Source organism: Balaenoptera borealis (assembly GCF_965194805.1).
Source record: "Balaenoptera borealis genome assembly, chromosome: X".
Lineage (NCBI taxonomy): Eukaryota > Metazoa > Chordata > Mammalia > Artiodactyla > Balaenopteridae > Balaenoptera > Balaenoptera borealis.
Genome location: NC_138881.1, coordinates 116,615,393 through 116,641,873, shown reverse-complemented (window position 1 = coordinate 116,641,873; position 26,481 = coordinate 116,615,393). Strand labels below are relative to the sequence as shown.

General features: G+C 40.2%; 1 protein-coding gene and 1 pseudogene across 12 annotated transcripts in view; one reads left to right on the top strand and one right to left on the bottom strand.

The window, feature by feature from the left end:
* The window catches only part of LOC309620082 (26S proteasome non-ATPase regulatory subunit 4 pseudogene), a 198,910-nt pseudogene that overhangs the window by 90,222 nt on the left and 82,207 nt on the right, over positions 1 to 26,481 (bottom strand). The gene's annotated exons all lie outside the window — the stretch shown is intronic.
* Positions 1 to 26,481, top strand: part of ATP11C (ATPase phospholipid transporting 11C (ATP11C blood group)) — a 166,455-nt gene that overhangs the window by 114,700 nt on the left and 25,274 nt on the right. For 10 of the 11 annotated variants that reach the window (XM_082376049.1, XM_082376056.1, XM_082376054.1 and 7 more), the window contains 4 exons: positions 3,836 to 4,010; positions 8,705 to 8,807; positions 10,263 to 10,408; positions 14,939 to 14,998. In XM_082376049.1, coding sequence (XP_082232175.1) covers positions 3,836 to 4,010; positions 8,705 to 8,807; positions 10,263 to 10,408; positions 14,939 to 14,998 — 484 coding nt within the window. The remainder of the gene's footprint in view (positions 1 to 3,835; positions 4,011 to 8,704; positions 8,808 to 10,262; positions 10,409 to 14,938; positions 14,999 to 26,481) is intronic. The other variant, XM_082376053.1, reaches the window with a different exon arrangement.

The window sequence follows — 26,481 nt, the reverse complement described above, 5'->3', positions numbered from 1 at the left end:
TGGTTCATTTTCTAAATACTTAGGGTCTGGGTACTTATCATTGATATTCTGTCCTGGTCCATGTTAAGAAAAAACATTCCTTTTCATGGTCTCTTAAATTGAATATAATAAAATCAGTCTCTAAAACAGTTTCCATGCAGGTCGAGGTCCTGGAGCCATTTTCTTTGTGAATTTTCATGCCCCAGTGCTCCAAAGGAGACCAAATACTTGATAGCATGGCTACTGGACTGCTTTCAACAAGCTGCTTACGAAGAACCTGTAGAATCTAAGGTTCTCAAGGAAAGCCACTGATCCGCAATAATTCAATACCCAGAGTTACATTTTCCTATACTTGACATTGACCAAGGCCTAGCTTTGTCTAAACCAATTACTGGAATTTACCTTGGCCGTAAGCAAATCAATCTCCTCTTCTGGAATGCCACAGGATGTGTCTGCAGTAAATCCAAAGACCCGTAGATAATATTATTTCACATTTCTTAAGTGCCCTCTTTGTTCCAGGAACAACATTAAGCACTTTAAATTATTCTCATTTAATCTTCCCAGCAACCCAGTAACACAATCTTATTTTCTTCATGTTAGAAATAGGGAAACTAAGGCTCAGAGAGATGAAGTGACTTATTCGAGATAACACAGCTAATAAGGTGTAGAGCAAGCCTACCCAATTCCAGAGCCCATGCTTTTAACAACTATGCTCTATCTGTGTCCTCATCACTAGTGTTTAAACAGACTTTAAAAATGAATAGCCCACATTCATGAAGCTATGGCCAATTTTAAAACAGCTGTTGTTCTTCTGTTACTTGGACATCAGTGAGAGTAAACAGGTTTTTATTAATTGCCTATGATAAATGTCTCCTTCCTTTAACCAAATGGTACTTATAAAGGCAGTCCAGATTACATGTGTTTTACTTGCATTTATCTTAGTCTGCTCAGGCTACCATAACGAAATACAAGAGACCAGGTAGCTTAAACAATAGAAACTTATTTCTCACATTTCTGGAGACCAGAAGTCTGGGATCAAGGTGCCAACATGGCCGAGTTCTGGTGAGGTCCCCCTTCCTGGCTTGCAGAAAGCTGCCCTCTTGCTGTGTCCTTACTTGGCAGAGAGAGAGGAAGCTCTGGTGTCTCTTCCTCTTTTTATAAGGATATTAATCCCATCATCCCATCATAAAGGCCCCACTCTCATGACTTCATCTAAACTTATCTCCCAAAGGCCCCATTTCCAAATATCATCACATTGAGGGTTAGGGCTTCAACATGGGACTTCAGGGGGGGACACAATTCAGTCCATAGCACCATTCAGGAGCCCTTGGGCACTTTTGTAAAAGCCAGGGCTTATGGAAAACTGAACTCACCATCTCAACATTCCCTCTTCCTGACTCATCTGGAGTTGGGTACACTCTTTCCCCAAGTTACACAAGCATCAGACACAGAATCCCTTTTGCCAGGTTCTGCTCCTTTGTCCCTTCCACTTCAAATCAGCCACCAAGCCTTACCCATGTCCCCATTCTCTCCACTGGTGCTCCACATCAGATTCCTAGTAACTCGTGCCTCAAAGCACGTAAGCCCCTCTGCCAGATGAGTGGTCCTTAGGTATAAAGTACTGCCCATGTCACAGCCCTGCTCAGAAACCTTTAGTGGATCTCTATTACCCACAGAATCAGGTCGTACCAAAGGCCCCAAGTGACCTTTTCAGCTTATTTTCCTAATGCACCACACATACATTCCTTCTTTTCTTCACCTCTTTCTGTCCTGTCTTTTAAGTTACATTTCAGATATCATACCTCACAAAGAAACCATTGTTCTTTCCTGGTGTGTATTTATTGTCCCAATCACTGGATATTAACCTTTTTTAAAAATTTTTTACTTTATATTGGAGTATAGTTGATTAACAACGTTGTGTTAGTTTCAGGTGTACAACAAAGTGATTCAGTTACACATATACATGTATCCATTCTTTTCAGATATTAACCATTTAATATCATGTTTGGTTGGGTATATTCTCTCACGTGTGCCTCTGTTACCCCAAGGATATTTTCTATTCTCCAAAGAAAGATTAGTTAATAATTCTTTCCATTCTTCTATATGGCCTAGTTAGAGACCAAATACTGCTTGATTGATTTTTTTTTTAACATCTTTATTGGAGTATAATGGCTTTACAATGGTGTGTTAGTTTCTGCTTTATAACAAAGTGAATCAGTTATACATATGCATATGTTCCCATATCTCCTCCCTCTTGCCGCTTGATTGATTATTGAGCCATTGTTTTCTGCTCATTGTCAGCTCTGTGAATAGGGGAGCAAAGGAGAATGCATGATTGCTATCTCTTTAATTAGTGGATAAAACATGCTCATAATATCATGAAGCAAAATATGAACGGAAGGAAGGAAGAGGCATATTAGTCTCTCACTACTCATAGTCCATAGAACAGCAGCTCCATTATCACCAGAAGCTTGTTAGAAATGCAAAATCTCATGTCCCACCCCAAAACTACTGAATCAGAATGTGCACTTTAACAAGATTCCCAGGAATTTTAGCAAGATTCCTTTAAACATTAAGCTTTGAGGAGCATAAAATTAGACAAATGAATCTATTGTATAACGATGAGATCCTGCTATGTTTAATACGTCTACTGCAGCAGTTCTCAAATGGCACCCAAGATTTCCTGAGCAGAAATTAATCGGTGGTTTTTTTGTTAATTGCAAAAAAAATTTAAATGTTAATTGATAGAATTTTCTCAGTTGTAAGTTTTCCCCCATATGTTTTTCTTAAATACTTGGCACCTGTTATATATATATTTTTTTTTAATAAATTTATTTATATTTTATTTTTGGCTGCGTTGGGTCTTTGTTGCTGCACGCGGGCTTTCTCTAGTTGTGGTGAGCGGGGCTACTCTTGGTTGCGGTGTGCGGGCTTCTCATTGTGGTGGCTTCTCTTGTTGCGGAGCAGGGCTCTAGGCGCGCGGGCTCAGTAGTTGTGGCGCACGAGCTTAGTTGCTCCATGGCATGTGGGATCTTCCCGGACCAGGGCTTGAACCCGTGTCCCCTGCATTGGCAGGCGGATTCCTAACCACTGCGCCAGCAGGGAAGTCCAGCACCTGTTATATTTGTCTTTCCTGGCAACTAATAATACTTCATCCTGGCTATACATGAGAATCACCTATGGAGCCTTTTAAAACATGCCTATATATAACCAAGCCCTGCCCAAGATACCCTGATTTAATTTGTCTGTGGATAAACCTAAGACATGGGCTTTTTTTCAAGCTGCCCAGATGACTCTCATAGGAAGGCTATGGTTGAAAACCACTAGTCTAGTATAAAATGATACTTATTTAAGGAACATATATCATTATTGTATGCTATTCTTTAATGAACACTATGTCTTTTTAGTAGTCCATCATATTTGAGAAGCCAGGTCTATTGATAGCTTTTGGCATTTGGGCAAAAATATTAAGAATATCTTCTGTGATTTGGATACCCCAAAGCCATTTTGTCTTTTCCCTGCATTGTTAAGGAGTTTTCAGATTGATGATTTGTCTTCATATCAGAGTTTGATGGAACTGTAATTTCCAAAATTCACCTTGAGTTTCTTATATGGAGACTGGCTGCTAGAAGTCCATTATTTTTATATTTAGAACTTAGTGCCATCCATATGAGCAGCTTGAGTCTCAAAGATGTGATAGAAGGTCTCTGTTGTGCCATTAATAGAGACGGTTGCTTCTTTAGAATTTACAGGTGCAGGAACCAGGTTGATGATAACCCTCCTCTGAGTGGTTTTTTAAAGTTCCTAAATAGCAATGTATAGTAGATTCAAATATAGCATTGTTTTTCTTTTTCAGAGCATGGACAGAACATCAGGAATATGGATTAATCATTGATGGCTCCACGTTGTCTCTCATATTAAATTCTAGTCATGACTCTGGTTCTAACAATTACAAAAGCATTTTCCTGCAAATCTGTATGAAGTGCACTGCGGTGCTCTGCTGTCGGATGGCACCGTTACAGAAAGCCCAGGTAACTGGATGTTAGTTAATGTTCCATTCTGGGTACTTCTGTACGCATATGTGCAAATGTTCACTTTTAATTTTCTTCGAAGAGCCCTGAGTACCTTATTATATTTTCCCTGGATTCTTCCCCTATGTGGTCCAACTCAGAAGTCTTCCCACCAATTTGAATTAAACCCGTGCTTCACCTTTTTGTCTCCTCAAGCTGGCTGTCTAATTCCTCACCTTGCAAACTTCTCTAATGAGTGCTTGGTGCCTGCTGCCTTCATCCCACTACTCCTGGCTCCACTACTGCATTAGCCCCATGCATTCTTTCTTCTCACCTTACTCTGCTGCATCTCCTGGAGGAGAGCAGGGACCTCCTTGCTGAACCCGTTGTGTTGTCTTTCGTTTTCTCCTCATTTCTCTGCTGCAGTTGACACTGCCAATTATGTCCTCCTTTAAACTCTCCTCCCTTGGTTTCTGTGATGGTCCACGGTCCTTTTTTTTTTCCCCTTCTTGGCAACCTAGTGTCTTTTTATTTTGTTTCATCCTGTGTCTTCTCCCTAATTGTCAGTTTTTTTGGGGGGCTATGTCTTCCCTCTGCTCTTCACTTACATCCTATCTCTCTGGATAAGCACATCCATTTCTATGACTTCCATTGATGATATATCTCTCGTCCTGACTCTTCCTTTTTGTTAAGTCTCATATTTCTAGCTGCCTGCTAGACGGCTCTATATGGATTCCCCACTGTAACATTAAATTCTAGTATCCAAGACAGATATTATAATTTTCTCCTTCAGCCCAGTTTATTTTATCCCTTGTCTTTATTATTCCTATTACCAGTGACATTTTTCTTTGGCTCCCTAAGTCTCCAAACTGCCTTTGATCCTTTTCTTCTCACTCACTCCATATATAGTCACCATGTCCTACTGATCCTACCTTTTGTCATAGCTCTCATTGTGGTGCCACGTTGTTAAACCTTTTATCTCCATCTTAGTGCAGGCAAGCCCTTAGGACTTTACACACAGACTATTTGATTTAATCTTCTCATTAGTCTCCTTGCTTTCGCCCTTCCCCATTCCATCTCTTTCCCCATACTCCCAAATTAATCTTGTTAAAACAGTACTTCTCCCATCATATATTCTCGCTCAGAACCTTTCAGTAGTTTCCTAGTCCCTTAGGATGAAGGGCAGATGACTCAATATGGTACTTGGGGCCACCCCTGTCGACCTTTTCAATGTGTCTACATATTTTGTGTCCACCATCACTCTCACTTCCAGCGAGAATCATCCACTCCTGTTGGTTGTTCCCCCTTTGTGTCCCTTCCACGTGCCATGCTCACACCAACTTCCAAAGCTTCCCTCATATAATTTCCTCATCTGGAATTCCCTCTGAATTCCTCTTAGCCTAACAAAAATTTTACTCCTAATAAAACCCAATGCAGGGGCAACCTCGGGTGTGCTGTCTTTTCCAGCTCCTCTGGCTCGCATTGATCTGCTTCGCCTTGCTTCCTTGTACTCACTGAGTCTCGGGAACCTTAGAATCTCAGGTACACACCTTTTCACTTCTGCGGACACTGTATTCTTTTATATGTGTTGGTCTTGCTTCTTCCCGTCCCTCAGCTGCTTGCTCTAGACCTAGCGGATGGCGCTGTGTCTTTGCCTTCTCCTTCACACACCCTGCCCCCTACCTCGCACATGCATGCACGCATGCACGAGCACACAGCCCATCCTGATTTAGGGCATTGTCTACCTTCTTCTCACTTTCAGTTTCCACCACAATCAGGTGCTCTTCTTTTCTTCAACCTTAAGAGCCTTGGTTAGCCCCAGCTGGGGAAGCAGATCCTATCAGAACAGTATCCATAGAAATCTGTCCCTTTAGTCAAAGGCAATACCTCTTTCCCTTTTTTTTCCTCCTATATTCATTGTCTGCTGCTCAAATTGCTCACCTGGGTTCTAACTTCTCCACTGCCCAGGACAGTATCTGAATTCCTAACACTGTGCTGCTTCTCCCACCCAGACTATAGAGCCCCCTGTGGTTCAGTCCTTAGTCTGTTTTATTTCCCTCACTATCGTCACCTCTTCCAGGATATCACCTACTCATCTGTCATGGCCACATAGGTTATTTTCTTTTTTTTATATTTATTTTATTGATTGATTGATTGATTGATTTTTTGGGGGGATGCATTGGGTCTTAGTTGCCGTACGCGGGATCTTCGTTGAGGCATGCAGGATCTTTCCTTGTGGCGTGCGGGTTTTCTCTCTCTCGTTGAGGCGTGCGAGCTCAGTAATTGTGGCGTGTGGGCTTAATTGCCCCGTGGCATATGGGATCTTAGTTCCCTGACCAGGGATTGAATCGGCATCCCCTGCATTGGAAGGTGGATTCTTTACCACTGGACCACCAGGAAAGTCCCTTTACATCTATCACTGAGCTCACTATACTTCTAGGTCTTTAGATTCAAAACCTTGACGTCCCCCATTCTTTACCCTTCCATGTGGTCTCAGTCACCAAATTCTGTCCATTTTCTAGTACACTGTCTTTGCCATCTCTTTCTTTCCACTACCTTCCAGGTCCAGGACTTAAACAGCTCATTGAACTCCATGTGGACTAACTTCTCTCTTTGCCTGCAGTCTGGCCTTTTCTTCCCATTTCTCCTGCACCCTGTTGCCACTTTCATAATATCGCTCCCTGTTGATGTGGCCCCGTATATACCTATCCACGTCCCCTGTACAAAAACTCATTGGTCTGGTCAAACCAGATCTGTTTTCTAAGCATATACTGTACTTAACTGGCTGTGTGCCTTAGAACATGCTATGCTCTTCCCTTTCCGTGGGATACTGCTCCAACCCCCTTTTCCCCATCCATGCACATCTTACCAGTCTTTTATGGTTTAGGTCAAACCACCCTTCCTTCTATAAAATCATTTCTGATCATTCTGGCATGTAGTGTCCTCTCCCTTCTCTGACATCACGGGCCTTCTTATGTGGACAACTTAGATGACAGTGTTATATATTCCCTTGCATAGGTACTGTGTATTGTTATCTTGTATTGTTAATCTGATTATCTGATATTATTGTATCCATTCCCCATTATATGCTTCTTGAGGTGTGAGACCAAGCCGTATATCCTTTCTGGATATTTGCACTTTGCTTTTGTACATTGTATTGCATGTAGTTATAGTTGATCAATAAATAGTTTTTGGTAAATTGATTTCTTTTTTGTGAAGCTATCTAGAGATTGAAGAGAAGTTCTTAATCCAGGTGACCTGGGACTCAGTAAAAAAAACTCCCATGTTTATCTACCTAGATCTTTCATGGTTTTATGGTCCATGACAATATATCCTTTTATCTTTCCACAAGGACAAGCTTTCATCTTTTTAAATCTATATTTTCATGCAGAAGCTGTCACCCTTGATAATTTTATTGCCTTCCCTAGACCTTTCCTGGCTGCATTTTTCTTCCTTGTGGTTTAAATCATTACTGCATACAGTATAACGAGTGCAATTAGTTTAACAGTATTGTAGCCCATTAAACACAAGTTTACTTTTGTGGATGACTCACAGATTATTTCTGACACTCTTATAAAGTTTTTTAAAAGAACCAAGTTGAGGTGAAGGATTGGGAGAAAGCTGGCATTTCATAGTAACATCATTTTTGTGTCAAATGGATTGGACGTGGGGTTTTTTTGGTATGTTGTTTTATACAACTAAAACCTGACTGAATTTTGTTTAAAGAAAAGACTGCAGGGTGGTTTTGCCTCATATAAATTATTTTTAATCAGTTATGTGAAAATGGATTTTATTTATGTTACCTGGTGAAAGCCATTTTGGGTACAAAATTTTTGCAAGGCATTATTTAACTACTGAATTACATAAGCTTTTTAAAACCTGCTAGATTCCAAGGGGTTTTGAGGGTTGAGACATAAAGCAGTCATTATCTAAAACATACGGTGGGAGGACAGCTGCTTACCCAATACTCTTCCCACAAGTAACTCTGCCAGGAGAACATTTCTTTTATTCAGTACTTACCATGAACACAGCATTGAGCTGCACTGTGCCATCGACACATCTTTAAGAGACACTCAGGGAATAATGACAGGCTTTATACACATATCTCGGGCATCTTTCTGCAAAGCTCATCACCTTTAAGGTGCCCCCTTTTGAAATGCAGCTACCTGTATGAGAGATCATATCATATCATATTGGGCACTGGGTGATTTAGTAAAGTTTAGTCGGCAGCTAGATGGAAATAAGGGTTGGCATGCACCGAGGGGAGGTGGGAGTGTCAGCAGGGAGGAGAGAGGGAGAGGTAACCAGAAACATTGTCTTCTCAGTGCCCACTTTTGTCCTGGTGGCCCCATGCATGTTTCCCCAAATCGGCTCTCTGGTCTCCACTTTCTCTCATTCAATACGTGATCTGAAAGGACACAGGAAGCAATGACAAAAGAGGGAAGCGTGCTGACCTCTAATATAGGTATGAGGCATGGTTTATGACAGTTCATACATTCGCAAAACCAGAAACAAGTGGGCGCTGGTATTACATTTTGAAAAGCTGTGTTCTTCTGCCCCTGAGAATTCAAGACTGGTTGTACTTATATGCACAAGCTACCTTTCTGTTTAAAGGCCTCCATTTACAAGTGTGAATGAGGCAAATACCCACAATGTAGTACAATCTCACATTCTGCTTTGACCTTTTCTATACCTCTTTTGTATTTAATGTTTAGATTGTGAGAATGGTGAAGAATTTAAAAGGCAGCCCAATAACACTGTCGATAGGTGATGGTGCCAATGATGTTAGTATGATCTTGGAATCCCATGTGGGCATAGGTAAGAAACATCTAATGAGATGGCAGCTGTAAGGTATCAGTATTGCTTTTAGGTAGAGTGGTCTTATTATTCTAGAGATTGTTTTGGTTGCTCATCTTGAATCCGAATTTGGGAATGATCATTGTTAATCAGAAGAAGGTCCTCATCGGATCATGGAATATGTCCATGCCAAAGTCCTACCCATGGTGGGAATGTAGCAATACCAAGTTGGAGGATATTATTATATTAGCCAAATAAAGTGAATTTCCCAAACCTACTGGCCATGCAGTTGATCATTTAGCTCTCACTTTTGACAGCATGCATGAAACTTGATTGATTTTTCGCTCCTGGCCAGATCGCCTGCTTATGTTGCTGCACTATATCTTTTGAGATCCTTAACTGTTTGGGACTAAGAAACGATAATTGGCTGGCTGATTTTCCACATGGCAATATCTCTGCATGGCGGTTTGGGCTGTAGTGGTGAATTTACATGTCGGCATGCAACAACAGCTTCTCTAAAACCTGCACCCTTTCCTCCCCTGTCAGGCTGCTGGGAGGCAATCCTAACACCCCGGCAAGTGGTTTTTTGGTGGGCAAGAAATCATGGAAATAGTATCTTGGGGATTATTGTACCACAGTTTGGATTCCCAAATTCTTTCCATTTGCAAGTAACCCTATTTAGTGTGGAACTCTAGTTCACCTCATTGGTTATTGACTGTGGAAATGGCCTAAAGCTGCTACTCAGCCTTGCAGGACATTTGGTCTTGTCTAAAACGTCCATAGCACATTTGGTCCATGCAAAAGGTCCTTGAAATTTGGTCCTGTCCAAAACCATTTGGCATGGACCAAATATGTTCGTGGACATTTTGGACAGGACCAGATTTCAAAGACCTTTTGGCATGGACCAACTGTCTTATAGTCCAAATGTCTTGACGTTTTGGACAGGACCAAATTTCAAGGATCTTTGGTGTGAACCAACTGTCTTATGAACATTTTGGACAGGAATAAGTGTTTGCCAACCACTACTCAGAGTATCATTCAGTATAAGGACTTAACCGTCTCATTATAACTCTTCAGTTTTGAGCTCTTAGACCATAATCCCCAGGTCTCTGAGTTGCTTTAATATGGCACCTAGTCTGGTGCCATGCATAATTAATCACTTACTAAGTACCTTTAAAATAATTTTCAGATTTAACTTTTTCCTCAGGATAATTTTTGCCTTATAATGATTAAAATAATGATTCTATTAATTATTTTATGTTTTGTTATAAATAGGTAATTGTCAATTAAACATAATTTTACTTTTTATTGGTAAGTCTCACTGTCACTGTTGAAAGCACTTTTTGCTTAAGAAAACAAATCTAAACTATTCAACTGAACTATACATGTAAGCAAGTAAAAAATGCGAAAGTAACAAGTCAGGTGGTTACTTATTCTATAAAAATACTCACCCTATAGAGATTTTTCTTTTTTTAGGTATCAAAGGCAAAGAAGGTCGCCAAGCAGCCAGGAATAGTGATTATTCTGTCCCAAAGTTTAAACATTTAAAGAAACTGCTGTTGGCTCACGGACACCTGTATTATGTGAGAATAGCACACCTTGTACAGTATTTCTTCTATAAGGTATGTGATGAAATACTTGTGATTTAACTTATGACTATTTAACCCAGCATTGGCTCAGCTTGGTTGTAGTTTTTTTTTCCTTCTTTTTTCATGTTTCTTTTACTGTCTTAGTACTAAAATTTGTGGTCAGCAAAACAGAGGCAGTCTATTTAATGAATCAGAAACCAGAAATTCCTTTTAATGCAAGAGATTTGAGATGAAAATTTTTAAGTCAGCTTTCTTAAAGTATAGTTTAAATACAGTACAATGTACCCATTAAATGTTTACAGTTCAATTTTGACAAATGTATACATCCATGCGGCTACCACCCGAACCAAATATAGACCATTTCTATCACCCCAGAAAGTTTACTTGTGCTCCTTTCCAGTCTTCTCCACCCCTGTACCAAACAACGGCTAATCTGATTTACATTACTCTGTGATATATAGTAACATATATGGCATATAGCATATAAATTTAGATATAATTTATGCAACATACGCATTAGGTTTGCCTGTTTTAGACACGTACCAGAACTTGATCTCCTGTCCTATGTTCTATTCTGTATAGTTTTTTAAAGTTTTTTTCACTTTTTGTTTTGAGATAATTTCATACTTTTTAAAAGTTGCAAAATTAGTGAAATCTCATATACTCTTTGCCCAGCTTTGCCAACTGTTAACACCTTAGATAACCCACAACATAGTTACCAAGATCAGTAAATTGATATTAATTGGCACATTATTAACTAGTCTATATACTGTACTGGAATTTTGCTAATGGTCCCACAGATTTTCTTTTTGTGGTCCATTTCAGGCTCATGCTTGCATTTAAGGATCATGATCTCCTTAGTCTTCTTTAACCTAGGATAGTTCCTGTCTTTTTTGTCCTAATGATCTTAACATGTTTGAAGAGTGCTAGCCAGTTAGTTTGTAGAATGTCCCTCAATTTGGGTTTGTCTAATGTTTGCCTATTATTAGACTCAGGTTTTGCATTTGGGCACAATTACCACAGAAGCGCTATTGCAACCTGCTGAATGCATCATATCCGGAGGCACATGTTGTCAATGTGTCTCATGATAATGTCAACTTTGATAAGCTGGTTCAGATGGTGTTCTGAGGGTCTCAAGACCCCTCAGTTTTGCTCTGTGTAGTTTCATCTGAAAAGAGCATTCTCCTGCTAAACTAGATATTTTATTCTATGTTGAAATTCATTACTATCATTGTTCATTCTGTTACTCAGATTGTCACAGATTTGGCGCCTGTTTCCTTTCACCATGTCCCCATCATTTTTAAATTTTTATTTTATTGTGATAACACTTAACATGAGCTCTATGCACTTAACAGATTATTAAGTATGTGATACAGTATTGTTAAGTACAACAGATCTCTAGTACTTACTCGTCTTGCATAACTAAAACTGTATACCCATTGAGTAGCAACTCCCCGTTCCTCCCTCCCCACCCCTTCCCCCTCTCCCGGCCCTAACCTTTTTTGAAGTCTTGTTTATTTTCTGGTACCACATGATGTTCTAGGCTCCTCTTGTATTTTTCCTGTCCCAGTCCTGGATTCAGACTTTTCCTCAAAGATCACTTATTCCTTTCCATTATTCGCAAATGGTATTTAGAAATCAAGATCTGGGCGCTAATTGTGCTCATCGCTACTGAGCTGAAGTTGTTGGGCTGAAATTAAAGGTATCTGTATAAACTCAATACTTGAACTCAGTTTATACAGATACCTTTGATTAAATCCGGCAGCACAAGGTTCATTGGAACCTTTCCCTTTTCCATTTAGTAACTCCTTTCTTCAGTGGTGAGAAACCTGGTTCTCATCCTCATTGTGTTTATTTATTTGCTAACTCCTCAAGTACACTTAAAGTAATTCCAGAATTGCTACTCATACTCCTGTGAGAAACAAATCTGACTAACTTGAGAAATATATTTGTGAGCACTTGTTTTTGTCTTTAGTCTTAGAGAATGTAGTCAAAACACTGTTTCCAAAGTTACTTTTTTTTTTCCTTTTCCACCATTTCAGTGTGGTTATGTTATTTACATAGTTAAGGTTTGTGGGGCCTTGGACTCAGTAACTTAACAGCCCCACGTGGGGATGGATGGTTATTCTCTCTTACCTCCCCTTCGTCGGAGAGCCTGTGAAGATTTGCCATACAGATCTGCCTAGCAATCTGATCCTATTCCAGAAGCTTGGTTTCCCTCTTTAAGATTTTGGCCTGCAATTCAAGCAACTGCCACCAGATGGAAGGGATGCTCTGTTAAGAAAAACAAAACAAGCATTAAAATGGCTAATGTTTACTAGTGGTCAGTAATTTACATATCCTGGTTCCCAATTTAGGGGATTATTTATGTAGCTGCCCTCTGTCTTCATTAGGATCTCTATGCCCATTATCATCTTAGTTACTGACTTAGCAGTATTCCTTTTTTAGTGCTGCCTTTTGTCCCAAGATGATTTCTAATACCTTTGACCCTCTTTGGCTGCCTTCCTCTTATCTTGCCATTGCATCTTCAGGTTGTTGCCCGCCCCTGGCGTACTGCAGTGACAGGTCTTCCTGCTTTCTATTTCTCCATTCGCTCCTCCTTGCATAATTCAGCCAGGTTAATGTTTAGAAAATACCACTTTTCAACTTGTCCTCCAGAAACTTCACTCTCCATTGTCTTAAGAGTTAGTCTGGCTTTTAAGGCACCCCACAGTCTGACCCTGCCCTACCTTACATGTTTAAAATACATATGGCCTTACCTTGGTTCCTGCTATCACCATATCCTATTCATCTGTAACACCTAGTTCAAAGTCTAACTTCTTTATTCATTCAATCAACAAATATGTTTGAATGTGTTACCATGTGCCAAGCATTGTTTCAGGCGCTTGAGAATTCATGATGGAATAAGACAGGCAAAGTCCCTGTTTTCATGGAACTGTTATTCTAATGGGAGAGTCAGACCTCCCCTTCCCACAAAGCACCCCCTTAATCCACACCAAGCACTGCCTCTTCCAACCTCAGAACACTTCTTTTATATACATAAGGTATGACTCTAGAAAGGCTACCGACAGTATTTTGCATTCTGCCAGAACTGATACATACGAATGAGTGTTGCCCTTCCAGGTGATAACCTTGGGAACTCCGACACTCTGGTGCTGTAGGACTTATTCAAAATACATGTAGCAGTTTTCTGTAGAAATGTCCTCCAGAGCCTTCAGTATATATTTACCTAAATATCCTCAGCTGCGGCAGTTGTTCATACTTTAAGAATCCATTGGATTTTTAAAACGGCCTCAAGTCTCCCAGCCTGGTAAATTAGCTAAGTGAGAATGTGTGAGAGAAGGAAAGAGACTGGTTTTTTGACATGGCTCAAAAATGGGCTATTGGGGACTTCCCTGGTGGTGCAGTGGTTAAGAATCTGCCTACCAATGCAGGGGACACGGGTTCAAGCCCTGGTACGGGAAGATCCCACATGCCGTGGAGCAACTAAGCCCGTGCGCCACAACTACTGAGCCTGCGCTCCAGAGCCCACAAGCCACAACTACTGAGCCCACGTGCCACAACTACTGAAACCTGCACGCCCTAGAGCCTGTGCTCCACAACAAGAGAAGCCACTGCAATGAGAAGCCCGTGCACCGCAACAAAGAGTAGCCCCCACTCGCCGTGACTAGAGAAAGCCCGTGCGCAGCAATGAAGACCCAACACAGCCAAAAATAAATAAATATATTTATTTAAAAAAAAAAAAAGTAGAGCTATTGAAGGTGCTGCCCTAAGAGAAATCCAGAGACACCATGAACAAGTGACAGCAGCGCTGAAATACAGTCACAGCCTATATTGAAGGACAGCACTCATTTGAAAATGTTAGTTCTGGTGGTTTTGCCTGAAGACGTTAATTTTAGTATTTATCATCTTACCTAGTGGCTTTTACTGCCTTATGAATTCTCAGCTTGTATTTTTTGAATATGTTTGTTTTTAGTGTTCTCCCAGTTAAATGATAAATCCCTTAGAAGTAAGAAGTTTTGTTTTTTGTATCACCCACAGTGTCATCTTTACATATAGTAGGTGATCAATAATAATAGTTAATTGTTTGATGAGGCAGTAACAAAGGCAGTAAAGCATTAGTTGATACTTGTTCGTGTCAATGTACACTATAATAATTTCCTGACTACTTATTGGCATTAATTGACTTTTAAATATAGACTTACAGCTTTATGTCAGTCTACTTTGTGATGATTTTGCAAACCCACTTGGCATTTAAGGTGCAGTACCATTAGGTGTTCATATTATATGAGCTCACTTCTTCCCTAGAAGAATAGCAAGAGGGTCTCATAAAGTAAGTGAGGTCCTCTTCTGCCTTGGTAGGGCAAAAGTTGGTATTAATATGAATGTAAACATTTGTTTTCAATTGTTTCCTTACAACTCTGGAGTAGAAGTTTATTGCATTGTGACATTAGAAGGACTTAGGACTGCCTGTAGACTATCTGGAGTAGAGTTTCCTGTTTTACTTTAGAAAGTTGATCAAGTGAAAAGCAATAACCCTTTTCTTCATTTTTTTTTTTCCAGAACCTTTGTTTCATTTTGCCACAATTTTTGTACCAGTTCTTCTGTGGATTCTCACAACAGGTTTGTTTCCCTAGGTATTTCTTGTAATGTAGTTTTTTGGTTTGTTTTTTGTTGTTGTTGTTGTTTGTTTAAATTTATTTTATTGAAGTATAGTTGATTTACAAGGTTGTGTTAGTTTCTGGTGTAGAGCAAGGTGATTCAGCAATACATACATATAATAGTTTCCACAGAAATGTTAGGGTTTTTTTTTTTATTTAATTTATTTATTTTTTATACATCAGGTTCTTATTAGTTATCTGTTTTATACATATTACTGCATATATGTCAATCCCACTCTCCCGATTCATCCCACCACCACCACCACCCCCCGCGACTTTCCCCCCTTGGTGTCCATACGTTAGTTCTCTACATCTGTGTCTCTATTTCTGCCTTGCAAAGCAGTCCATCCATACCATTTCTCTAGATTCCACATACATGCATTAATATATGATATTTGTTTTTCTCTTTCTGACTTACTTCACTCTGTATGACAGTCTCTAGGTCCATCCACGTCTCTACAAATGACTCATTTCGTTCCTTTTTATGGCTGAGTAATATTCCATTGTATATACGTACCACATCTTCTTTATCCATTTGTCTGTTGATAGGCATTTAGGTTGCTTCCATGACCCGGTTATTGTAAATAGTGCTGCAATGAACATTGGGGTGCATGTGTCTTTTTGAATTATGGTTTTCTCTGGGTATATGCCCAGTCCTGGGATTGCTGGGTCGTACGGTAATTCTATTTTTAGTTTTTTAAGAAACCTCCATACTGTTCTCCATAGTGGCTGTATCAATGTACATTCCCACCAACAGTGCAAGAGGGTTCCCTTTTCTCCACACCCTCTCTAGCATGTGTTGTTTGTAGGTTTTCTGATGATGCCCATTCTAACCGGTATGAGGTGGTACCTGATTATAGTTTTGATTTGCATTTCTCTAATAATTAGTGATGTTGAGCAACTTTTCAAGTGCTTCGTGGCTGTCTGTATGTCTTCTTTGGAGAAATGTCTGTTTAGGTCTTCTGCCCATTTTTTGGTTGGGTTGTTTGTTTTTTTAATATTGAGCTGCATGAGCTGTTTATGTATTTTGGAGATTAATCCTTTGTCAGTTGATTCGTTTGGAAATATTTTCTCCCATTCTGAGGGTTGTCTTTTCGTCTTGTTTGTAGTTTCCTTTGCTGTGCAAAAGGTTTTAAGTTTCATTAGGTCCCATTTGTTTATTTTTGTTTTTATTTCCATTACTCTAGGAGGTGGATCACAAAAGATCTTGCTGTGATTTATGTCAAAGAGTGTTCTTCCTATGTTTTCCTCTAAGAGTTTTACAATGTCCGGTCTTACATTTAGATCTCTAATCCATTTTGAGTTTATTTTTGTGTATGGTGTTAGGGAGTGTTCTAGTTTCATTCTTTTACATGTAACTGCCCAGTTTTCCCAGCACCACTTATCGAAGGGACTGTCTTTTCTCCATTGTATATCCTTGCCTCCTTTGTCATAGATTAGTTGACCATAGGTACGTGGGTTTATCTCTGGGCTTTCTATCCTGTTCCATTGATCTATATTTCTATTTTTGTGCCAGTGCCATATTGTCTGAATTACTGTAGCTTTTTTTTTTAATAAATTTAATAATTTTTATTTTTTATTTTATTTTTGGCTGTGTTGGGTCTTCGTTGCTGCGCATGGGCTTTCTCTAGTTGTGGTGAGCGGGGGCTACTCTTCGTTGCAGTGCGCAGGCTTCTCATTGCAGTGGCTTCTCTTATTGTGGAGCACGGGCTCTAGGCGCATGGGCTTCAGTAGTTGTGGCACGTGGGCTCTAGAGCGCAGACTCAGTAGTTGAGGTGCACGGGCTTAGTTGCTCTGTGACATGGGGGATCTTCCCGGACCAGGGCTCGAACCCATGTCCCCTGCATTGGCAGGCAGATTCGTAACCACTGCGCCACCAGGGAAGGCCCCGATTACTGTAGCTTTGTAGTATAGTCTGAAGTCAGGGAGTCTGATTCCTCCAGCTCCATTTTTTTCCGTCAAGACTGCTTTGGCTGTTCAGGGTCTTTTGTGTCTCCATACAAATTTTAAGATTTTTTCTTGCAGTTCTGTAGAAAATGCCACTGGTAATTTGATAGGGATTGCATTGGATCTGTAGATTGCTTTGAGTAGTATAGTCATTTTCACAATGTTGATCCTTCCAATCCAAGAACATGATATGTCTCTCCATCTGTTTGTGTCATCTTTGATTTCTTTCATCAGTGTCTTATAGTTTTCTGAGTACAGGTCTTTTACCTCCTTAGGTAGGTTTCCTCCTCAGTATTTTATTCTTTTTGTTGCAATGGTGAATGGGATTGTTTCCTTAATTTCTCTTTGTGATCTTTCATTCTTAGTGTATAGGAATGCAAGAGATTTCTGTGCATCAATTTTGTATCCTGCAACTTTATGAAGTTCATTGATTGAGCTCTAGTAGTTTTCTGGTGGCATCTTTAGGATTCTCTATGTATAGTATCATGTCATCTGCAAACAGTGACAGTTTTACTTTTCCAATTTGGATTCCTTTTATTTCTTTTTCTTCTCTGATTGCCGTGGCTAGGACTTCCAAAACTGTGTTGAATAATAGTGGCAAGAGTGGACATCCTTGTCTTGTTCCTGATCTTAGAGGAAATGCTTTCAGTTTTTCACCATTGAGAATGATGTTTGCTTTGGGTTCGTTGTACATGGCCTTTATTATGTTGAGGTAGGTTCCCTCTGTGCCCACTTTCTGGAGAGTTTTTATCATAAATGGGTGTTGAATTTTGTCAAAAGCTTTTTCTGCATCTGTCGAGATGATCATATGGTTTTTATTCTTCAATTTGTTAATATGGTGTATCACATTGATTGATTTGCATATATTGAAGAATCCTTGCGTCCCTGGGATAAATCCCACTTGATCATGGTGTATGATCCTTTTAATGTGTTGTTGGATTCTGTTTGCTAGTATTTTGTTGAGGATTTCTGCATCTATATTCATCAGTGATATTGGTCTGTAATTTTCTTGTTTTGTAGTATCTTTGGTTTTGGTATCAGGGTGATGGTGACCTCATAGAATGAGTTTGGGAGTGTTCCCTCCTCTTGAATTTTTTGGAAGAGTTTGAGAAGGATGGGTGTTAGCTCTTCTCTAAATATTTGATAGAATTCACCTGTGAAGCCATCTGGTCCTGGACTTTTGTTTGTTGGAAGATTTTTAATCACAGTTTCAATTTCATTACTTGTGATTGGTCTGCTCATATTTTCTGTTTCTTACTGCTTCAGTCTTGGAAGGTTATGCCTTTCTAAGAATTTGTCCATTTCTTCCAGGTTGTCCATTTTATTGGCATAGAGTTGCTTGTAATAGTCTCTCATGATGCTTTGTATTTCTGTGGTGTCCATTGTAACTTCTCCTTTTTCATTTCTAATTTTATTGATTTGAGTCCTCTCCCTCTTTTTCTTGATGAGTCTGGCTAAAGGTTTACCAATTTTGTTTATCTTCTCAAAGAACCAGCTTTCAGTTTTATTGCTCTTTGCTATTGTTTTCTTTGTTTCTATTTCATTTATTTCTGCTCTGATCTTCATGATTTCTTTCCTTCTGCTAACTTTGGGTTTTGTTTGTTCTTCTTTCTCTAGTTCCTTTAGGTGTAAGGTTAGATTGTTTATTTGAGATTTTTCTTGTTTCTTGAGGTAGGATTCTACTGCTATAAACTTCCCTCTTAGAACTGCTTTTGCTGCATCCCATAGGTTTTGGATCGTCATGTTTTCGTTGTCATTTGTCTCTAGGTATTTTTTGGTTTCCTCTTTGATTTCTCCGGTGCTCTCTTGGTTATTTAGTAATGTATTGTTTAGCCTCCATGTGTTTGTGTTTTTACGTTGTTTTCCCTGTAATTGATTTCTAATCTCATAGCGTTGTGGTCAGAAAAGATGCTTGATATGATTTCAGTTTTCTTAAATTTACCGAAACTTGATTTGTGACCCAAGATGTGATCTGTCCTGGAGAATGTTCCATGTGCACTTGAAAAGAAAGTGTAATCTGCTGTTTTTGGCTGGAATGTCCTATAAATATCAAATCTATCAGGTCTATTGTATCATTTAAAGGTTGTGTTTCCTTATTAATTTTCTATCTGGATGATCTGTCCATTGGTGTAAGTGAGGTGTTAAAGTCCCCCACTATTATTGTGTTACTGTCAATTTCCTCTTTAATAGCTGTTAGCAGTCGCCTTTTGTATTGAGGTGCTCCTGCATTGGGTACATATATATTTATAATTGTTATATCTTCTTCTTGGATTCATCCCTTGATCATTATGTAATGTCCTTCCTTGCCTCTTGTAACAGTCTTTATTTTAAAGTCTATTTTAGGGACTTCCCTGGTGGCACAGAGGTTAAGAATCCGCCTGCCAATGCAGGAGACACGGGTTCAAGCCCTGGTCCGGGAAGATCCCACATGCCGCGGAGCAGCTAAGCCCGTGCGCTACAACTACTGAGCCTGTGCTCTAGAGCCCGCGAGCTACAACTACTGAGCACACTCGCCTAGAGCCCGTGCTCTGCAACAAGAGAAGCCACTGCAATGAGAAGCCCGCGCACAGCAACAAAGAGTAGCCCCTGCTGTCCGCAACTAAAGAAAGCCTGCGCGCAGCAATGAAGACCCAACACAGCCAAGAATAAAAAATAAATAAATAAATAAATTTTAATTTTAAAAAAGTTAATAAAAAATAAAGTATTTTTTCTGATATGAGTATTGCTACTCCATCTTTCTTTTGATTTCCATTTTCTTGGAATACCTTTTTCCATCCCCTCACTTTCAGTCTGTATGTGTCCCTAGGTCTGAACTGGGTCTCTTGTAGACAGCATATATATGGGTCTTGTTTTTGTATCCATTCAGCGAGCCTGTGTCTTTTGGTTGGAGCATTTAATCCATTCACATTTAAGGTAATTATCGATATGTATGTTCCTATTACCATTTTCTTAATTGTTACGAGTTTGTTTTTGTAGGTCCTTCTCTTCTCTTGTGTTTCCCACTTAGAGGAGTTCCTTTAGCATTTGTTGTAGAGATGGTTTGGTGGTGCTGAATTCTCCTAGCTTTTGCTTGTCTGTAAAGCTTTTGATTTCTCCATCGAATCTGAATGAGATCCTTGCCGGCTAGAGTAATCTTGGCTGTAGGTTCTTCCCTTTCATCACTTTAAATATATCGTACCACTCCCATCTGGCTTGTAGAGTTTCTGCTGAGAAATCAGCTGTTAACCTTATGGGAGTTCCCTTGTATGTTATTTGTCGTTTTTCCCTTGTTGCTTTCAATAATTTTTCTTTGTCTTTAATCTTTGTCAGTTTGGTTACTGTGTGTCTCAGTGTGTTTCTCCTTGGGTTTATCCTGCCTGGGACTCTGCACTTCCTGGAGTTGGGTGGCGATTTCCTTTCCCATGTTAGGGAAGTTTTCAACTATAATCTCTTCAAATATTTTCTTGGGTCCTTTCTCTCTCTCTTCTCCTTCTGGTACCCCTATAATGCGAATGTTGTTACATTTAATGTTGTCCCGGAGGTCTCTTAGGCTGTCTTCATGTCTTTTCATTCTTTTTTCTTTATTCTGTTCTGCAGCATTGAATTCCACCATTCTGTCTTCCAGGTCACTTATCCGTTCTTCTGCCTCAGTTATTCTGCTGTTGATGCCTTCTAGTGTATTTTTCATTTCAATTATTGTATTGTTCATCTCTGTTTCTTTGTTCTTTAATTCTTCTAGGTCTCTGTTAAAGGTTTCTTGCATCTTCTCGATCTTTGCCTCCATTCTTTTTCCGAGGTCCTGGATCATCTTCACTATCAGTATTCTGAATTGTTTTTCTGGAAGGTTGCCTATCTGCACTTCATTTAGTTGTTTTTCTGGGTTTTTATCTTGTTCCTTCATCTGGTACATAGTCCTCTGCCTTTTCATTTTGTCTGTCTTTCTGTGAATGTGGTTTTCATTCCACAGGCTGCAGAAATGTTCTTCTAGCTTCTGCTATCTGCCCTCTGGTGGTTGAGGCTATCTAAGAGTCTTGTGCAAGCTTCCTGATGGGAGGGACTGGTGGTGGGTAGAGCTGGGTGTTGCTCTGGTGGGCAGAGCTCAGTAAAACTTTAATCTGCTTGTCTGCTGATGGATGGGGCTGGGTTCCCTCCCTGTTTGGTTGTTTAGCCTGGGGCGACCCAGCACTGGAGCCTACCAGGCTCTTTGCTCTTTGGTGGGGCTAATGGCGGACTCTGGGAGGGCTCACGCCAAGGAGTGCTTCCCAGAACTTCTGCTGCCAGTGCCCCACGGTGAGCCACAGCCACCCCCCACCTCTGCAGGAGACCCTCCAACACTAGCAGGTAGGTCTGGTTCAGTCTCCTATAGGATCACTGCTCCTTCCCCTGGGTCCTGATGCGCACACTACTTTGTGTGTGCCCTCTAAGAGTGGAGTGTCTGTTTCCCCCAGTCCTGTCAAAGTCCTGCAATCAAATCCCGCTAGCCTTCAAAGTCTGATTCTCTAGGAATTCCTCCTCCCATTGCCAGACCCCCAGGTGGGAAGCCTGACGTGGGGCTCAGAACCTTCACTCCAGTGGGTGGACTTCTTTAGTATAATTGTTCTCCAGTTTGTGAGTCACCCACCCAGCGGTTATGGGATTTGATTATATTGTGATTGCACCCCTCCTGCCGTCTCATTGCGCTTCTCCTTCGTTTTTGGATGTGGGGTATCTTTTTTTGGTGAGTTCCAGTGTCTTCCTGTTGATGATTGTTCAGCAGTTAGTTGTGATTCCTGTGCTCTTGCAAGAGAGAGTGAGCGCACATCCTTCCACTTCGCCATCTTGAATCAATCTCTGTAATGTAGTTTATATTTGCTATTAATAAATTACCTTTTATGTATTGGATTGTAGAGATTAGAGAGGTATGCCCAACGTAAAAGGATTTTTTTTTCTTAGTTCAACAGCTGATTTTCTTGGCCTGGTTTTTGACAATAGCAAAATTTTATATCTTTGCTTTAGTAATGGTCTTATTGTTATTTTCTTTTTGAAGGTTATTTGGTATGTCCTGTTGGAATTGAGATCCTTTAAAAAGTATTTTTTATTTTTGTCAGTGTATACAATGTTTTCCAATAATCCTAAAATGTTATAGTTTATTATTTCATCAAATAAAATCTCATACCTTTGCATTTTCTCAGGTTGATTCTCTAGAAAAACATTGATGTTTAAGCTAGCAAAGAAGCTGTGATTCCTGGATAAAGCCTTGGATTAGTTAAGCAATTCTACACTTTTAGCCCTCTGTAATTTTCTGAACATTTTTCACATATAGAATATGCTATATGTTAACTTGATACATAAGTGGGGGATGGGCAGGCATGTTTGTAGGTTTGTTTTAACAGCTAAACTGTATTTTACATTGCTTCTAGTGGAAGTATAGCTATGTAAAGGAGCTATAATGCTCATTGACTCCGAAATTTTGTAGTTAATCTATGAGCAATTCAGTGATTTTTACCAAGCTGAGCTGCTGGTAACATCGTCACAGCTATTAGAGACTGAGTTTCTTAATTTCAGGCATGTTCCATTCCTCATGATAGGAAGTGATTTTTTCCTAATTTCTTGGCAGTATTTTTAAGAGAATGTATTCTTCTCAATGGCAAGCGACTCTGTTTGTTTGTTTGGCTGCACCGGGTCTTAGTTGTGGCATGCAGGATCTTTAGTTGTGGCATGTGAACTCTTAGTTGCGGCATGTGGGATCTAGTTCCCTGACCAGGGATCAAACCCGGGCCCCCTGCATTGGGAGCGTGGAGTCTTAGCCACTGGACCACCAGGGAAGTCCCTGCTTTCTTTCTCTTGAACTTGCCTCTTTGCCGTTTGGTATGCTGTCTCTTACATCAGTGCCATGTAATCAGCCCCATGATGCCAGTTAAGCCGATCACTTTATGAATTAATCATCTACCGGCTGTAGAAAGTACCATCAGCCTTCTTGTATTCCAAGCTAACAGTATTGGTAACAGAGAGTTTTATAAACTCTGATGAATCTACTTTTCTTGAACTTTCAGATTACTGTTGATCAAAATGTTTGTAATTCCTCACTTCCTTGGATGATGAATGCAAGTTTAAAGGGACATTTTCAAATTTTGTAGCAAAGTGATAAAGGGAAGTTGGCTTTTTAAACAATGTTTACCAAGCACAAGTTGTATGAAGAAAGAAAGGACTTATTCCCTATAAAACCCTGGGCTGTTGGGGGTCTGGGGGTCTGCTTAGGTTCCCATAGGACTTGATGTTTGCCTTCGTCAGTTGCTCAACCGGTACATTCATTCATTTAGCAAATACTTCTTGAGTGCCTACTGTGTGCCAGGCTAAGTGCTTGGGATATAACAGTGATCAAAACTCTTTACCGCATGGAGCTTGTGGGTACAGTGAGTGATAGGGGGAGAGACAGACAGCAATCAGACAAACATATTATGTTGGGTACTGATATATGCTCTGAAGGAGAAAAAAAAGCATAATAAATGGATAGAATGTGACTGGGGAAGAGAGCTGCTGTTTTAGACAAACTGACCTGGAAAGTTCTCTCTGATGAGGTGACATTTGGGCAGAGATCTAGAGGAGATGAGGGAAGGAGCTAGGCAGACATCTTAGAAAAAGTGTACCACGTAAAAGGAAGGTCTCTCTGAGGTAGTGATGTATTGTACATATCTTTAGTTTTCGCTTTGGCCTTGTGCTAAATGTAGAGACCTTTATTGCAAATATTTGTGGAATACATACAGGTAGTCAGCCTTTTTCATTTCAGGTCTACTTCAGGTGTCCTCTGCAACCCTGGTACTTGGAGAGTGAGCTATGGAGAATGTAGAAATGAGACCAGGATGCAGATTATTTAAGCAAAAAGCAACTCTTTGTTTAGCAAAGCCTAGGTTAGCACTGGACTTTCTTCTGCATGAAAAGATACCCTTTATAACAGGTATAACAAGAAACAGTATTATCAACTAAACCTGTTTTGTTTTGTTTTTATAAATTTATTTATTTTATTTATTTTATTTTTGTCTGCGTTGCGTCTTCATTGCTGCGTGCAGGCTTTCTCTAGTTGCTGCAAGCGGGGGCTACTCTTTATTGCAGTGCGTGGGCTTCTCATTGCGGTGGCTTCTCTTGTTGTGGAGCACAGGCTCTAGGCATGCGGGCTTCAGTAGTTGTGGCTTGCAGGCTCAGTAGTTGTGGCTTGCGGGCTCTAGAGCACAGGCTCAGTAGTTGTGGCGCACAGGCTTAGTTGCTCTGCGACACGTGGGATCTTCCCGGACCAGGGCTTGAACCCGTGTCCCCTGCATTGGCAGACGGATTCTTAACCACTGGGCCACCAGGGAAGTCCAATTTGTGTCACATTTAAATGCATTTTATTAATCAAAAAACATTTTATATATGTGAAAGATACATGTGAATATGGGATATTATTTATTCAGGTCACAGATGATGGTTGCATGACAACATCTAGCACTGTGTAGAAAATACTGAACTCAATAAGTATTAGCATCAAAACAAGGTTCATTATAAAAACCTTAATATTTTTTTCAATAAAGGAATATTTACAATATCAGATCAGTCCTTTACAAATATGTTTTTGCTTCCAGTCTCTAGTCATTCATTCATCCATCCAATATTTATTGAACGCTTTCTGCATGCCAAGTTCTGTTCTAGGAGTTCCAGATTGTCAAAGCCAGTAAAACACTTGTAGTTGATCACATTAGGTTCATTACTCAATGCAACAAGAAAGAGTGTACACCATGAGGAACAGTGAGGCCTCTTAGGAAGCAAGTGTTAGAAAAGTCTTGTAAGATTTGGGCTTGAGTTAGGTGATTTGTGGAAGGGTTTAAGGAGTAGGGCCTTGCTGGGTGCTGTTAGCAGATGGGGGTAATTTTATGACTAAGCATGTTAGTAAATCTTATCCAGGGAGCCAACATGTCATTGGTCAAGAGGCAGTAGTCACCCAAATCAGCCAGAACATAGATGTTGGTCATTATTGTGATTTGGACAATATTTATATTCTGTCTGTGTTCAAATGTGATTACGGAGTGTTTTTGTCTCGATACATTGAGGTCACACAGTGGCCTTGTTTGATGTTGCTGTTCTGTGAAATTGTTCATGTTCTACAGAGTGCCGGTGCCTAGCTGTGAGTGCCGGGCCAGCTCTTGAATGTCAGGGGCTGCTTTGCTTTTTCTCAAGCTACAGCTATCAATAAATAAATAAAAATCCCTGCCCACATAGAGCTTAAATTCTAGCGTGAAGAGAGAGTAAACATAATAAATTTATCGTGTAAGTTAAAAGGTGATTAGTAATATGGGGGGGCACAGGATTGGGGGGAATGTGTTCAAGAGAGAGGAAGTGGCAAGGTAAATCAAGATTGGTCTCACTGAGAAGGTAACAGACAGGTAAGAAGCTGGATCGAGGAGTAAGACTTTATATTTCCACCATTGTAGGAGCTTCTTTACTTTCAGAGATAAAGGAATCCACTGGAGAGTTTGAACAAAACAATGATTTGATTTGACTTATTTTCCAGTAGAGCTACTTGGGCCATTGTGTTGAGAAAAGACTGCAGGTCAAGGGGAGAAGAAGCCGGGAGACCAATTAAAGGCTTGCAGAGTGGTCACAGTGGAGGGGCTAAGAAGTGGTGTGGTTCTGAATGTATTTGAAAGTGGAGCTAGTAAACGCTGCTTAATAGATTGGATGTGGCTTGTGAAAAAGAGGAGTCAAGGATGAATCCAAGATTTCGGTTCTGGTTGATCAAAAAGATTTTGTTGCCCTTTCCTGAGACGAGGAAGACTTCAGGAGGAGCAGGTTTGAGGTGAGGGCAGGTCAGGAATTCAGTCTTGGACGTAAGTTTGAAATATGCTAGACACCCAAGAGGAGATATCAAGTGGGCAGTTGGATATATGGGACAGGTTTAGGCTAGATATGGGAATTTTCAGTGAATGGGTTATATTAAAACCACAGGACTAAATGAGATCACCTAGAGAGCGAGCATAAATAAAGTTCCAAACACTGAGTGCTGGGACACTCCAACACAGAGGGCTCAGGGAGAAGAGGAGCCTGAGAAGGAATGGCTAGTGAGGTAGGAAAAGAATCACTCATTTCAAAAGATTTCTTGAGCACCTAAGGGGTACCAGGCACCAAGGTAGATACTGGGGTTGCAAACATTGTGGGGCCACTCACTGAGGTAGGGGACATGGGAGGAAGCAGATTTAAAGGGAAAGTTAATGAGTTTGGTTTTAGACATTTTGAATTGCAAGTTGTCCTGTGGGACAACCAGCAGGAAGTTGGAAATTTTGGTCTGGAGCCTAGGGAATTCAGGACCAGAAAGAGTCATGACCATGTGAATATATTTAGCTTTTATTTTTGTGAATATTTATTTAATCCTTAGTAAATGGCCACATTCAATATCATAAATATACTCTGGAGAAGGTGATAGTGATATTTAAAACCATGTAAGGGGCTTCCCTGGTGGCGCAGTGGTTGAGAGTCTGCCTGCTGGTGCAGGGGACACGGGTTCGAGCCCTG